General features: G+C 47.2%; 1 protein-coding gene across 11 annotated transcripts in view; it reads right to left on the bottom strand.

Annotated features, from left to right (window-relative positions):
- EHBP1 (EH domain binding protein 1) overlaps positions 1-14700 on the bottom strand; it is a 212605-nt gene that overhangs the window by 177218 nt on the left and 20687 nt on the right. For all 11 annotated transcript variants that reach the window (XM_066177713.1, XM_066177704.1, XM_066177708.1 and 8 more), the window contains exon 3: positions 9784-9841. In XM_066177713.1, the coding sequence (XP_066033810.1) occupies positions 9784-9841 (58 nt within the window). The remainder of the gene's footprint in view (positions 1-9783; positions 9842-14700) is intronic.

Here is a 14700-nt window from a genome sequence, read left to right as displayed (position 1 = left end):
CTGAAATCCAGTCCGGGTTTTTCCCCCAACCGGCTGACTCCATTCCGGACTCCGGGAGAAATCCGGTCCGGGTTTTCGCTCCAACCGGCTGACTCCATTCCGGACTCCCGGAGAAATCCGGTCCGGGTTTGCGCTCCAACCGGGTTACTCCATTCCGGACTCCGGGAGAAATCCGGTCCGGGTTTTCGCTCCAACCGGGTGACTCCATTCCGGACTCCGGGAGAAATCCGGTCCTGATTTTCGCTCCAACCGGGTGACTCCATTCCGGACTCCGGGAGAAATCCGGTCCGGGTTTTCGCTCCAACCGGGTGACTCCATTCCGGACTCCGGGAGAAATCCGGTCCTGGTTTTTGCTCCAACCGGGTGACTCCATTCCGGACTCCCGGAGAAATCCGGTCCAGGTTTTTGCTCCAACCGGCTGACTCCATTCCGGACTCCCGGAGAAATCCGGTCCAGGTTTTTGCTCCAATCGGGTGACTCCATTCCGGACTCCCGGAGAAATCCGGTCCGGGTTTTCGCTCCAACCGGGTGACTCCATTCCGGACTCCGGGAGAAATCCGGTCCGGGTTTTTGCTCCAACCGGGTGACTCCATTCCGGACTCCGGGAGAAATCCGGTCCTGGTTTTTGCTCCAACAGGGTGACTCCATTCCGGACTCCGGGAGAAATCCGGTCCGGATTTTCGCTCCAACCGGGTGACTCCATTCCGGACTCCGGGAGAAATCTGGTCCAGGTTTTTGCTCCAACCGGGTGACTCCATTCCGGACTCCGGGAGAAATCCGGTCCGGGTTTTCGCTCCAACCGGGTGACTCCATTCCGGACTCCGGGAGAAATACGGTCCGGGTTTTTGCGCCAATCAGGTGACTCCGTTCCGGACTCCCGGAGAAATCCGGTCCGGGTTTGCGCTCCAACCGGGTGACTCCGTTCCGGACTCCGGGAGAAATCCGGTCCGGGTTTGCGCTCCAACCGGGTGACTCCATTCCGGACTCCAGGAGAAATCCGGTCCGGGTTTTTCCCCCAACCGGCTGACTCCATTCCGGACTCCGGGAGAAATCCGGTCCGGGTTTTCGCTCCAACCGGCTGACTCCATTCCGGACTCCCGGAGAAATCCGGTCCGGGTTTGCGCTCCAACCGGGTGACTCCATTCCGGACTCCGGGAGAAATCCGGTCCGGGTTTTCGCTCCAACCGGGTGACTCCATTCCGGACTCCGGGAGAAATCCGGTCCTGATTTTCGCTCCAACCGGGTGACTCCATTCCGGACTCCGGGAGAAATCCGGTCCGGGTTTTCGCTCCAACCGGGTGACTCCATTCCGGACTCCGGGAGAAATCCGGTCCTGGTTTTTGCTCCAACCGGCTGACTCCATTCCGGACTCCCGGAGAAATCCGGTCCAGGTTTTTGCTCCAACCGGCTGACTCCATTCCGGACTCCCGGAGAAATCCGGTCCAGGTTTTTGCTCCAATCGGGTGACTCCATTCCGGACTCCCGGAGAAATCCGGTCCTGGTTTTTGCTCCAACAGGGTGACTCCATTCCGGACTCCGGGAGAAAACCGGTCCGGGTTTTTGCTCCAACCGGGTGACTCCATTCCGGACTCCGGGAGAAATCTGGTCCGGGTTTGCGCTCCAACCGGGTGACTCCATTCCGGACTCCGGGAGAAATCCGGTCCTGGTTTTCGCTCCAACGGGGTGACTCCATTCCGGACTCCGGGAGAAATCCGGCCCGGGTTTTCGCTCCAACCGGGTGACTCCATTCCGGACTCCGGGAGAAATCCGGTCCAGGTTTTTGCTCCAACCGGCTGACTCCATTCCGGAGTCCCGGAGAAGTCCGGTCCTGGTTTTTGCTCCAACCAGGTGACTCCATTCCAGACTCCGGGAGAAATCCGGTTCGAGTTTTCGCTCCAACCGGGTGACTCCATTCCGGACTCCGGGAGAAATCCGGTCCGGGTTTTCGCTCCAACCGGGTGACTCCATTCCGGACTCCGGGAGAAATCCGGTCCGGGTTTTTGCTCCAACCGGGTGACTCCATTCCGGACTCCCGGAGAAATCTGGTCCGGGTTTTCGCTCCAACCGGGTGACTCCATTCCGGACTCCGGGAGAAATCCGGTCCTGGTTTTTGCTCCAACCGGCTGACTCCATTCCGGACTCCGGGAGAAATCTGGTCCGGGTTTTCGCTCCAATCGGCTGACTCCATTCCGTACTCTGGCTGAAATCCAGTCCGGGTTTTTGCTCCAACCGGGTGACTCCATTCCGGACTCTGGGAGAAATCCGGTCCAGGTTTTTGCTCCAACCGGGTGACTCCATTCCGGACTCCAGGAGAAATCCGGTCCGGGTTTTTCCCCCAACCGGCTGACTCCATTCCGGACTCCGGGAGAAATCCGGTCCGGGTTTGCGCTCCAACCGGGTGACTCCATTCCGGACTCCGGGAGAAATCCGGTCCTGGTTTTTGCTCCAACCGGGTGACTCCATTCCGGACTCCGGGAGAAATCCGGTCCTGGTTTTTGCTCCAACCGGCTGACTCCATTCCGGACTCCCGGAGAAATCCGGTCCAGGTTTTTGCTCCAACCGGCTGACTCCATTCCGGACTCCCGGAGAAATCCGGTCCGGGTTTTTGCTCCAACCGGGTGACTCCATTCCGGACTCCGGGAGAAATCCGGTCCGGGTTTTCGCTCCAACCGGGTGACTCCATTCCGGACTCTGGGAGAAATCCGGTCCGGGTTTTTGCTCCAATCGGGTGACTCCATTCCGGACTCCGGGAGAAATCCGGTCCTGGTTTTTGCTCCAACAGGGTGACTCCATTCCGGACTCCGGGAGAAAACCGGTATGGGTTTTCGCTCCAACCGGGTGACTACATTCCGGACTCCGGGAGAAATCTGGTCCAGGTTTTTGCTCCAACCGGGTGACTCCATTCCGGACTCCGGGAGAAATCCGGTCCGGGTTTTCGCTCCAACCGGGTGACTCCATTCCGGACTCCGGGAGAAATACGGTCCGGGTTTTTGCGCCAATCAGGTGACTCCGTTCCGGACTCCCGGAGAAATCCGGTCCGGGTTTGCGCTCCAACCGGGTGACTCCGTTCCGGACTCCGGGAGAAATCCGGTCCGGGTTTGCGCTCCAACCGGGTGACTCCATTCCGGACTCCAGGAGAAATCCGGTCCGGGTTTTTCCCCCAACCGGCTGACTCCATTCCGGACTCCGGGAGAAATCCGGTCCGGGTTTTCGCTCCAACCGGCTGACTCCATTCCGGACTCCCGGAGAAATCCGGTCCGGGTTTGCGCTCCAACCGGGTTACTCCATTCCGGACTCCGGGAGAAATCCGGTCCGGGTTTTCGCTCCAACCGGGTGACTCCATTCCGGACTCCGGGAGAAATCCGGTCCTGATTTTCGCTCCAACCGGGTGACTCCATTCCGGACTCCGGGAGAAATCCGGTCCGGGTTTTCGCTCCAACCGGGTGACTCCATTCCGGACTCCGGGAGAAATCCGGTCCTGGTTTTTGCTCCAACCGGGTGACTCCATTCCGGACTCCCGGAGAAATCCGGTCCAGGTTTTTGCTCCAACCGGCTGACTCCATTCCGGACTCCCGGAGAAATCCGGTCCAGGTTTTTGCTCCAATCGGGTGACTCCATTCCGGACTCCCGGAGAAATCCGGTCCGGGTTTTCGCTCCAACCGGGTGACTCCATTCCGGACTCCGGGAGAAATCCGGTCCGGGTTTTTGCTCCAACCGGGTGACTCCATTCCGGACTCCGGGAGAAATCCGGTCCTGGTTTTTGCTCCAACAGGGTGACTCCATTCCGGACTCCGGGAGAAAACCGGTATGGGTTTTCGCTCCAACCGGGTGACTCCATTCCGGACTCTGGGAGAAATCCGGTCCGGGTTTTTGCTCCAACCGGGTGACTCCATTCCGGACTCCCGGAGACATCCGGTCCGGGTTTGCGCTCCAACCAGGTGAGTCCATTTCGGACTCCCGGAGAATACCGGTCCGGGTTTGCGCTCCAACCGGGTGACTCCATTCCGGACTCTTGGAGAAATCCGGTACGGGTTTTCGCTCCAACCGGGTGAGTCCATTCCGGACTCCGGGAGAAATCCGGTCCTGGTTTTCGCTCCAACCGGGTGACTCCATTCCGGAGTCCCGGAGAAATCCGGTCCGGGTTTTCGCTCCCACCGGGCCAATCGGGTTTGGCCAATATTGACAATTCTGTCAAACTCTTGGTGTCCAAGGTCCAGGCCTGCTCAGTTGAGGATCACCTGTTCTATCTACTAAAAAAATCCTAGAAAATGAGCATTCACTGATGCAGTCAACACTGCACTTCACGCCCTTTATCAGCATTTCCTCCCACCAGGAAAGTCAGTGAGGCACAATAAACGCACAGGGATATCTGTGTTCTCCTGTCACTGAAATCAACAGGCAGGAGACAAGCTCTAACTAATGAGCTTTTAAAGCAAAGCTGTTCTGTGATCGTGAATGTTATTGAGGCCTCCTCTGGCTTTGAAAAATAAACACTGTATCACACAAAGAGCACGACAGAAAAAGATAACATCAAAAGAACTGTCTGGGTTGTTGGAAGGAGAAAGGGAAAGGGGAAAGCAAAGCTGGAGAAACACACAGGACCAGCAAATGACAGGAATTTAAAATTAAGATGCAGTGTTATTCTGATACAGCATTTCTCATGCCTGGCACCTCTGTGCTGCAGTTTCTTCAAGTTACATCTGGCCTATATAAAAAAAAACCCTTTCAACTCCCAAATTACAAGCCTTGACTTGGAATTGGATCAGGCCACCACTGCAGGTGACAAGGACTTGCCGTCAGGGCTCAGCCAAGATGAGGTGCTGCGCCTGCACAGCACATTTCCACCCCAATCCCCTCTCCCAAGCCCATTTCCCATCGGGTGGCTGTGCCTTTAGACACACCTTTTCCTCATTTGCTACTGGTCTTCACCAGCCACTTCCCATTGTCTTGGAAGCCAAGGCAAGGGCAGCTAAGCAGAAATGACTTCCACAACCCTGCCCTTGCCTGACTTGTCTCCAGATCTGAGGGAGATCTCCAGCCATGGTCTGGAGAGAGAAACAGAAGCGCTCTGCTGCATTTCAAAGCAAAAGGCAACAACTCTTCCTTTTTTCTGCCAGTAGAAAATGAGACACGACAACATGGCATGAAAGCTCTTTTAAATCTGGGAACAGGAGCTCCAGGAGGGGCTGCTGAAATACCCTATAAATAGAGAAGGGTGTGAATGATACTGTCCAACCTACTCTGGCACAAAGCTGATGGCTGGGAGAGGAGGAAATCTCCTAAAGAAAAGCCGTGGAGACGAGCCTGGAGACTTGCACGGGCACTTCAGGCTGTCCAGTTTGGAGATTCACGTTTCTCCTTAAAACAACAGTTCCGACGCAGGCAGGCAGCTGTGCAATCCACCACCCGTGATGTGAACGTCGCTGCTGTCCTGCTGTGCCTGAACTGGAATGACAGACTTGCTACTACGTTATTTCAGGACCCTGCCCTTTCAGATGCCTCATCTCCTTTCTGCTTTCTTCACTACCTACCTTGCCTCGTCCTGCTGCGTAGGAGAATTTCGTGTTTCTTTTCTCTAAGCTACTAGAGCTGACCATAATATTTTGAGCCTGCTGCAAATTCTGGGCCAGTTTATGTTTATGAATAAAAAAATGTTCCTATTGCCGAGCTGTCAACATTGGGTTTTAAAAGCAAAACTCTCCTTAAACAGACCTACGATTATTCCTCACCTGCAGCCACAAGAGTGGCTTTATTGTGAGAGTGCAAACTGCTGATTTTCTTTTCCTTATAAAATTTTTGCCAGCCCTGCTACTTGTCGGTGTGACAGGCTGTTCAGGGCACAAGGAGCAAGCAGGAGCTCAGCTGGCTCCAGTAGTGCTTAGGGCAGCTCAGCTCCTAAGGATAATCCCTGTTCTTCCGTGTTATCCAGGCAGAAGACTTAGACAGAAAAGGAACAAAACAAAAACAAACTAAATACCAAGAAACCCAAACGAAAACAAAACAAAGAAAACACCTCAAGAAGAAGAGCTGACATTAAGCGGCCAGATCCTTCAGCTGGTGCCTCCATGCCAGCAGTGCGGCTTTGGAACTTGGGAACGCCAAGGGTTTGCTCCATGCGATGCACCCCACCAAAGTCATTCACCCTCCAAGACAGCCAGAGTTGTACACGGCTGCTAATGGACCGACTGGGAAAAGAATGGACTGGGAAAAGCTGCCAATTCCCTCACACCAGAGGAAAGCAGCAGCTTGTGAATGGCTTCTTCTTGTTCTTCTGTACTGCAGTTCAGAGTCACAAAAGGAGACAAATTAAAGACCAGGCTACAGCTTGCATCCCTCCCACGATCATCTTGAAATCCCTGGGCTTGGCCCACCAGTTAAAAAGGCTCCAGTCACACTCATGGCCCGGGATGCAGTCCAAAAAAACCCAGCACGTGCCAAAGAAGGAAGTTCAAAGCCCTGGAAACTCCAGGCAGCCTTTGATCAAGACATTGCTGTCAGTGCCCCTTCGGAGCAGACAAGGAAGCCAAGGATTCCCACAGGTCTTCCCGGTGAATGTCTCCTATTCATGTGTTACAACTGTCACTGTGCATATGTGTATTACGGCTAAAGAGCTACAGAGAGGCTGCTAGGCTTGGGGAATGAGCACAAACTCATCTCCACCACAGGTTCTCTAGGACTGGGCTGCCCCTTCAGGCTGGATTTCACACACACACACATTCACGACACCCATGATGAACACATCATGTATTAAATACATGATTCGTGCTATTTTGTTCACCAAAGTTTGCCTTATCCGCCATCCACAGCAGATGATGCTCACATAAAGAGACTCTTCCCTGTCTCTTCAGTTTCTCACGTCACCTAAAGGGTTTCTTATTAGAAAAGAAAAACAACCAACCAAATAAGAAATCAAAGCCCAGACAAACAAAAAAACCCAGGAGAACAGGTGACCCAGCTGCTGCTTTATTGATGGCAGACCCTTGGAAAAACGCTGGCCAGGCCGCTGTGGTGTACAAAGGATTCCTTTTACTCCCTGCCCCTTTGCCTCTCTTGCCTCTTACTTCTCACTGCTCAAGTTCTTTCCCTCTTCTCAGCATTGCTCCTTCTCCTTTGTGCTTAAACGGTTTTTGATAAACCTGCAAGGGAAGTGCTGAAATCACAGGCAAGGCACCTTCTTTCGGCTTTGATACAAAAAAGAATCTTTGAAGAATAATTCTGTCAGGCTCTCAGAAGCAAGTGCAAATTTGATTCTTCAGAGGTGTATACTTCAACCATAAGCCTCTGCGTGTTCACAGGAACAGTAGAAAGTACCTCCTTGACATCATGGCAAACATCTATTTTCAAATTGAATTTTCTTCGTTCAAAGCCTGGAAATTTCAGAGCATCTCAGTGAAATGAAGGCAAACATATTTTCAGCACGTTTTTTTTTTCCCTTGCTCTACATTAGAACAAAGACATTCTTCCACCACTAAAAAAACCCTAAAAATAATAATTAAAAGAAATTACAAGACAGGTCCAAAAGCCCAAGGCCTGAAAACCTGGGCAGGAAACTTTCCAGTGTGCCAAGGTACTGAGGAAGAGTTCAACATGTCCACGGCTACAAGCTGCACCTTCTATAAACCATGGATGCTGAGCAGCACCTAAATAAAACTTGAAGAGTGTACCTGGTTTTGCAAACAGACAACATTTGCACCAGCAGACAGGTGACTCCCAGCCTCCCCAAGCTGAAAGTCCATTGTGGTTCTAGGAGTGCACAGTAATTCTGCCAAGCACAGCAAAACTGCAAATCCCCGTTTTATGTGAACTCCTGGCACACACGATGGAGATGCCCGACCACGAAGAGCCAACCTTGTCTTGACGCACCTCAGGAAATACATTCCAAATTAGACTTGCCCATGGAGAGCAGGTCTCCCAAAATAGAACTGTAAGTAACTTAAATCTGCATTAAGGTCAGTGACTGCTGGATGTATTTATGGCCTTGTACCCATCAGACTGCTATTTATATGCTCTTCAAAAGGAGTATTTGCTTTTCATTTGCAACACTTTGGAACTTACTGTAATTAAAACAGACCCACAGCAAGAAGAAAAAACATTCAGACCCCTGCACGTGATGCCTCTCATTGTTTCTTTTAATAAAGGGACCACTGTAGTTTATTTGGAAGTATGTGGGGTAGGAGGCATATCAAAATCATATAAACAAATAATTTAAAATTACATCAGTTAGAGCAGGCATCCCAGTGCACATCCATAGCTCCATCTTCCAGTTGCACACATTCAATACATCTCTTGTACTTTCCCAGCACAAAAGAGACACAGAGCTACTGGAGAGCATCCAAAGGGCCAGGTTTGTGAGTTCCGGAACTATCTGCTGGCGATATCCCTCATTAACTCTAATGATCTGAAGAGTTCAGAAAACATAACCTCCAAAAAAGCCTTCACAACATCTTTACAAGTAAGCCAAAACCTCATCCCTCCCTTCCTCCCTCTCTAGAGGCTGAAAAACATGGGCAGTTATTAATGCTTTGTACTCACTGAACCCAGCGTCCACCAAAAATAAAATCAGAGGAAATATTCATTTGACTTGCTTCCAATAAAGCAATTAGATGAAACAAGTATGTTGAATAAAAGTATTTTACCGGCAGGATGACTAAGGGATCAAGAATATTTATTGATCTACAGTTTTTGACCCAAACAGCTCAAGCCATATACCTAAGCTTTAAAATTAACTCTGTGCTCTGCCCAGGTTTCAGGGCCACTCAGTCTTTTTCAAAATACATTTGTGGGATCTTACTAAACGTGACTTAATATGCATGACAATCAGAAAAAGAGGAGCCCTGGTAAAAAATAAACCCCAAGTCTCCCCTGAGCAGGGCAGAAAACTGCATATCACATTTCCTAAATATTTAAGTTCTTCAACACAATTATTTCAAGGTATTTTCTCTATCATGGATGCCCTCCCTCCACTGTTACAGAGTTCTTTAAAACATCATTTTGTGTTACACAAACACACACACAAAAAAAAAGGAAAAAGAAGCTTAGACCACCTTATTTTTAACTGCAATGTCAAAGAATTATTATAACTTTCAGAATTTCTTCTCTGACAAGATCATCTGCCATAAATCCAACCAGGCTAGGAGGCCACAGCATGGGGAAAGGGAATGAGCAAGTAAGACCAAGTGATCTCCAAGAGGAGAAGAGGAGATGCTCCTGGGAAGGAGGAAAACAGCACCAGGCTAGCAAGTTATTAGTCATGAAACACAAATTCACAGCTTTGCCCACAGTGTTTGTAGAAGGAAAATGTAAATATTCACTTCAAAGACACACTGCTGGGCTGAAAGACCCTGCTTTTATTCTTTTCTTATTTGTAGCATTCCAGGTTGTGAAATAGCCTCTCATTCAGGCTTTATCTGCCTACTGCAGGGATGTCAGGTTCTTTATTACTTCTTTTTTAATTAGTTTTTTTTTTTAATACACTTGTAAAGAAACCAATTCTCCTTTCTAATTAGGCCTAGCAATTAATAACTGAATTGAACTGACAGTGATACAGTTCTGCTAAACAAACAACCAAAGCTGAAATCAGAATTGAGTTCCCATAAATTAGCACTGACATCAACAGCAGTTAATTCTGAACTTCATGGACGAACTGAGTTAAAAAGAAAAGTCAACAACAAAAATACTTCTCGTTTATTTATTTGGCTGCTCCCCACATTCAAAAATATCAATCCCTCAAACCACTGACCCTGTTTGTCACTCAAGTTGAGACTTATTAAAGAATCAACTAACCTTAGAGGATTTTCTTCTGCTTCTTCTTGTCCAAACCACCACTAGTTTATCTGGCTGCCTGTCGAAGATAAGGAAGAAACAGATTAATATACAAAAAGATCAATATGGAAACAGTCGGCATTAAAACCCTTGCAACAGGTAATGACATCCTCGGTGGACAACATGCTCCCTTAAAAACAGCTCAGCTAAAAACCACTCTCAGCATCAGCCATTTAACAGGAAAAATAACCTGTATTTATAGAGAAAGGGTTGTCCTCCAGTCCACACAGTGATGTCATCATTGTCCTCCTGCTCTCCTTGCCTGTGGACATTTCCCCAGAGCACATACATTGAAAAGTCACTTCTAAGCAGCAAAGAAAGCAGGCAATTTCACTTTTTCTTACACAAGGGATTATCTTCCTACTTGAGTAACTCAAAGAACAGGAGAATCAAGTCCTGCATTACTCCTCAAAATCTCCTTGGACGACGAGAGGTAAATCAGTACTCCAAAGGACAAACATACTGAAAATCAATTGTTTCTTTGGTGTTTGCAACGAATGTAGATGGAAACCTCACTAAACGACCCTCCCAGTACAAATTATTTTCTCTTTCCATTTCTTAGGAGTTATTTATTGGTAAATAGTTTACCCTTATCACATCTACCTGATGAGTTTTACAGTTGTGTCTGAGTGATTTTTTGATACTGACTGAACTTCCAGACTTCCCAATGCATGACAACCACGCTTCTGGTCCCACTTCCAGACCTCCTGTGCAGACTCCTGACACCATTCCAGCTTTGTTTTCTGCCTGATGACCTCAATTCCACCATGAAGCCCAGCTGCAAATCCATCCCCACCCCCCGCCAAACGATTTTCAATGGAGTTCACATCTCCACTTTAAAGTGCTAAACCTGCATGTGCAAGTCTGAGTGGGAAAAAAACCCTGCTACTCAGATTTTTGAGACACCAGTGGAAAGAATCCTTGAATCTCTAAAGCCAACAGCAAAACAAATCATGGGGGGTGGGGGGGGAATGGGTGTAACCAAGAAAAAGTTAAGTCACAATACACTCAAATCATGATTAAAAGATGCACCCAAAATCCCCCACACAAATATTCTGAGTAAAGGCAGTGTTCCCACTGCTATTTAAGCACAGGGAGACTACCCACCCTACTTAATAACTAACGTTTCAAATGAAACCCCAACTGGTTTAATAACCATTTTAGGCACTGAAGTGCTGACCATATTTCCTTTCATGCATACTTTTCCATTGAGCTGTTGATCGTTTCTGCACATTACAATAAAAACAACACCTCAGCCACGATTCACATTTAAACCCCACCAGGACTCAAGCTCTCCCAAAAGACAGATCCTAAAGGCAGATCCTGCAAAGACAAGGAGGACACAAGTTTGTTTTTTGGGGTTTTTGTTTGTTTGTTTGTTTTTCAACTGAAAGTGAAATAATCTGCTGTATTTTAAACAGTAAATTCACTCTTGTTGCTTGTTTAGGTGACTTAAATTGTGACTCAAAACAAAATCTTGCTTGGCAATGAGGTCATCCTGCAGGATTTCACTCTTTGCTCACTCGGTGGTGGGTTCTCACCTTTGGCTCACACCAGCACCAGCCCATTCGCTCTGATGGGAACTGCATTTGTGCCACCAGGGAAAAAAACAACACGTCCCCAAGCAAAGCAATCCAAACCCGTGCCAGCAACATTTCCCAGCCCTGAAGAACTGCCAGGAATAGACAGAAATGCACCAACATGAAGATGCCAATTGAAGCTTTAATTCAGACTGAGAGGACCAAGCCACGCTGATGGATGAGCAGGAGAAGCGTTTGATTCCCTCACTTCTCTCACCAGTGTATTCATTTTGTTGAGTACTGAGCACAATTTGCTCCTTCAGCTTCAAGTATGAGAGAAACTCACATCCAGAGGTGCTTTACTAAAAATAAAAACCAAATAAGGTCATCACAACATGGAGAAAATTTAGCAAAAATGGAATGGGATGAGAAGGGAAGAAAATATCCCACAGGATGAGCAACCCCACTCTGTCCACCACATGCCTCACTGAAAACTAACAAAAAGCACAGCAGTTCTTCTTCTAAGGGATCTTCTTCAAGGAATTCACAAATTCAACCATTCTAAAATATCCTCATAGAACTGTTTGACTAACAAACCCGAGAGCAGCCTTTCCTACCACAACCTGTTCCTTGCTCTCCTATGCCAATATACTTCCGGAAGAAAAAGCCTAGCTCGTATTTGAATCAGCAAATTTGCATTCAAGGTTATTAACGATATCTCAGTGCTAGGAAATGGCCAATATCACATAACTGAAAGCATTAGGGAGTATTTCCTACTTCAGACTTATCCCCTCCTTTAACATCATAAACCTCAGCTGCTCATTAATCAATAATCAAAGCAAACAAAATCACCTCTGAATGATCAGTCTGGAGAGCAGTTTTAGTATCCTTTATAAGTTTACTTATTGAACTTGGATATCATTCCAAATACAAAATCCACAATGATGCAAGCTGAATAAATGTTAATGGTCGGCGATAAAAAAAAAAATTAAAAATAAAAATTAATTTCCTGTGCTGCACAAATATCATTTCTCATTTCTTTAAACCCACTTTCAGTCAGTCACTTATTCAGCAAAGCCAGTGTGCCTAAAGCAAGGAACAGCACACTGCTAACCTTGGATTTGGAGCAGGGGAAGAGAACTGGGTTTTAGCTGGACGCGACATTTCCCCAGTAAAGTAACTGCATCAATCTATCAGTGCAACACCACTGACCTTTCAGCAGGAGTGTTTAATGCTGGACTGGAACCTGCCACAATTGCCTTGTGGCAGGGAAGATCCAGTGGCAGGGGTTGAAGAATCCAGCTTGGATCCAAAAGATCCTATTTTACAAAACTTACCAGAAACCTGTATTTGGCATTTACTTGTATTGCTTTATTGTTGTGTGGGTCACAAAAGAACTGCTCCTGAAGAAAGGCAGCTCACAGTAGCAAAGTTATTTTATTATCTACAAGTGAAACTTAGCAAAGAAGCAGGGAGAATTGATTCCAAAGTTTGTGGCTCAGAAAATGAGATTAATCTCTGCCCTGCGTACTGAACAATTAAAATGGGATCCAAACCACAGATTTATAAAACACTTATAATTCAAAACCAAGCCTGCTTTTCCTACCAGATGGAAATCATGATTCTGGTACCTTCCATTTCCCCATGGAAACAACCAATCAAAATACTGGAATCAAACTTTGCCATATCCACAACTATTAAATAATGTAATAAAAACAGCATTTCATACACCACGAGTTTTACTGATTGAAAGGAGGTTGTGCAAGACTCAAGGTCTTCTGCGGGTTGGTTTGACCATTCTAGGAAATGTTTGGCACAAATATTTTGATTACAGAACTCTCCAAACACCACTTGTAAAAAGGAGGACATGAAAGGTATCAGCCTCCTGTGAACTCTTGTTTTGTAAACCTTTTAGCAGAAGCTGATAACATTACCAGGGACATATTTCTCCATGGAACTTACTGTTCAATGACAAAAAGCTGTAGAAGGCTTGCGCTTAGAATCTGCTCTTGGAAAGAATTGCAAATGCACTTCACTTCAACTCAGACCACTGAAGCCAACAGCAAGACCTATGATTAACAACCTTTTGGTGAAGGGTGGGAAAGCAGCTAACAGGATTTCTCAGTAGCAAGGTACCACCACATTTCACAACACTCAGTAACTGCGAAATGACTGAAATGTGGAAGACACCTATTTTGTATCAGCCTCGCATGTTTGTTTTGGCACCTGAGTGCTGGGGCTCACCTTACCCTCTCCTTTTCTTTCTTTTTCACTTGAGCTCTTATTTTTACTATGTTTGATCTGATCTGCATTAATTCGTACAGGCTGCTAGATGACTCTGGTGAAGCAAGCTGAAAAGAGTGTCGTTAATAAGAGAAGCAGCAGTGTTAGCACAATAGCACGCAGATGCACCTAGTGAAGGATAAAAATAATTACTTGAGGACTAATGTCAACGTTCTTCTGATAAGAATTTTTATTTTTAATAACCTTTTGTCCCTTCTGCTTTGTGCATCCCAGCATGCCAGGCACAATTTCCATTAGGGACAATTTCCTCCTGCCCCACCAGCACCAAGCTTTCTACAAACAGCAAAGCTCCCTAATGGTCTCTTCAAAATAAATGTGGTTGGTTCTATCCCACCATTAATGTGTGCTTTTCCTCAATTTTACAGCTAATTACTTTGAAAAGCACTCTTTGCAGCGCAGCTCTCTGCACTATTGCTGTGTTTTACCATCAGCCAAGGAACTAATCAGGCCACAGCCTTTCACGAGCCTTGTGCTGAGGTTTTTTTCCACCCACCTCCACACCTTCACTTTCTAACACAGAAAATTCCTCCATTTCTTCCCACCAGAGGTCTCTACAGATTTTTTTCAAGACTCCACAAGCCCGTGGAAAGACCAGAATTCTCCCTGTGAATTTTAGATTTTTTTTTTTAATCCATCGGCTGCTAAACAGACTGGCCTCTGCAAGACCTACACCTCAAGATAACGCTTTGCTTTTCAAAAGAAGCTCTAGTCTGGCTTTGCTTGGTTTATACAAAATAGGGGGGAAAAAGCAAGACACTCTGACCTATTTTACCAGCGCAGTCAGACCTTCTGAATCTGCACAGTGTCTGTTTGCAAGGCTGGGAGTGGAATGTGTACTATGTCCTGCTGCTTACTTGATTTTTCCCAAACCAAACACAAATGAAGTTGCAGGATGAGCTGAATTAAACAAAACCCAAGCTCATCTATTATTTAGGGAAAAAAAAGTGACAAGGGCAGATTTGACTTCATTTTTCAAGGAGTTGGAATTGCAGAGCTATCTAGCAAAGTTTCGTCTGGAAGCTTTTTGCAACAGAATTTCACGTTGCAGAACACA

Source organism: Chamaea fasciata, unplaced genomic scaffold, assembly GCF_029207755.1.
Source record: "Chamaea fasciata isolate MVZ Bird 193981 ecotype frontalis unplaced genomic scaffold, bChaFas1.0.hap1 SCAF_3, whole genome shotgun sequence".
Taxonomy (NCBI): domain Eukaryota; kingdom Metazoa; phylum Chordata; class Aves; order Passeriformes; family Sylviidae; genus Chamaea; species Chamaea fasciata.
The sequence above is the reverse complement of the archived record's forward strand: the minus strand, read 5'-3'. Positions and strand labels throughout refer to the sequence as shown.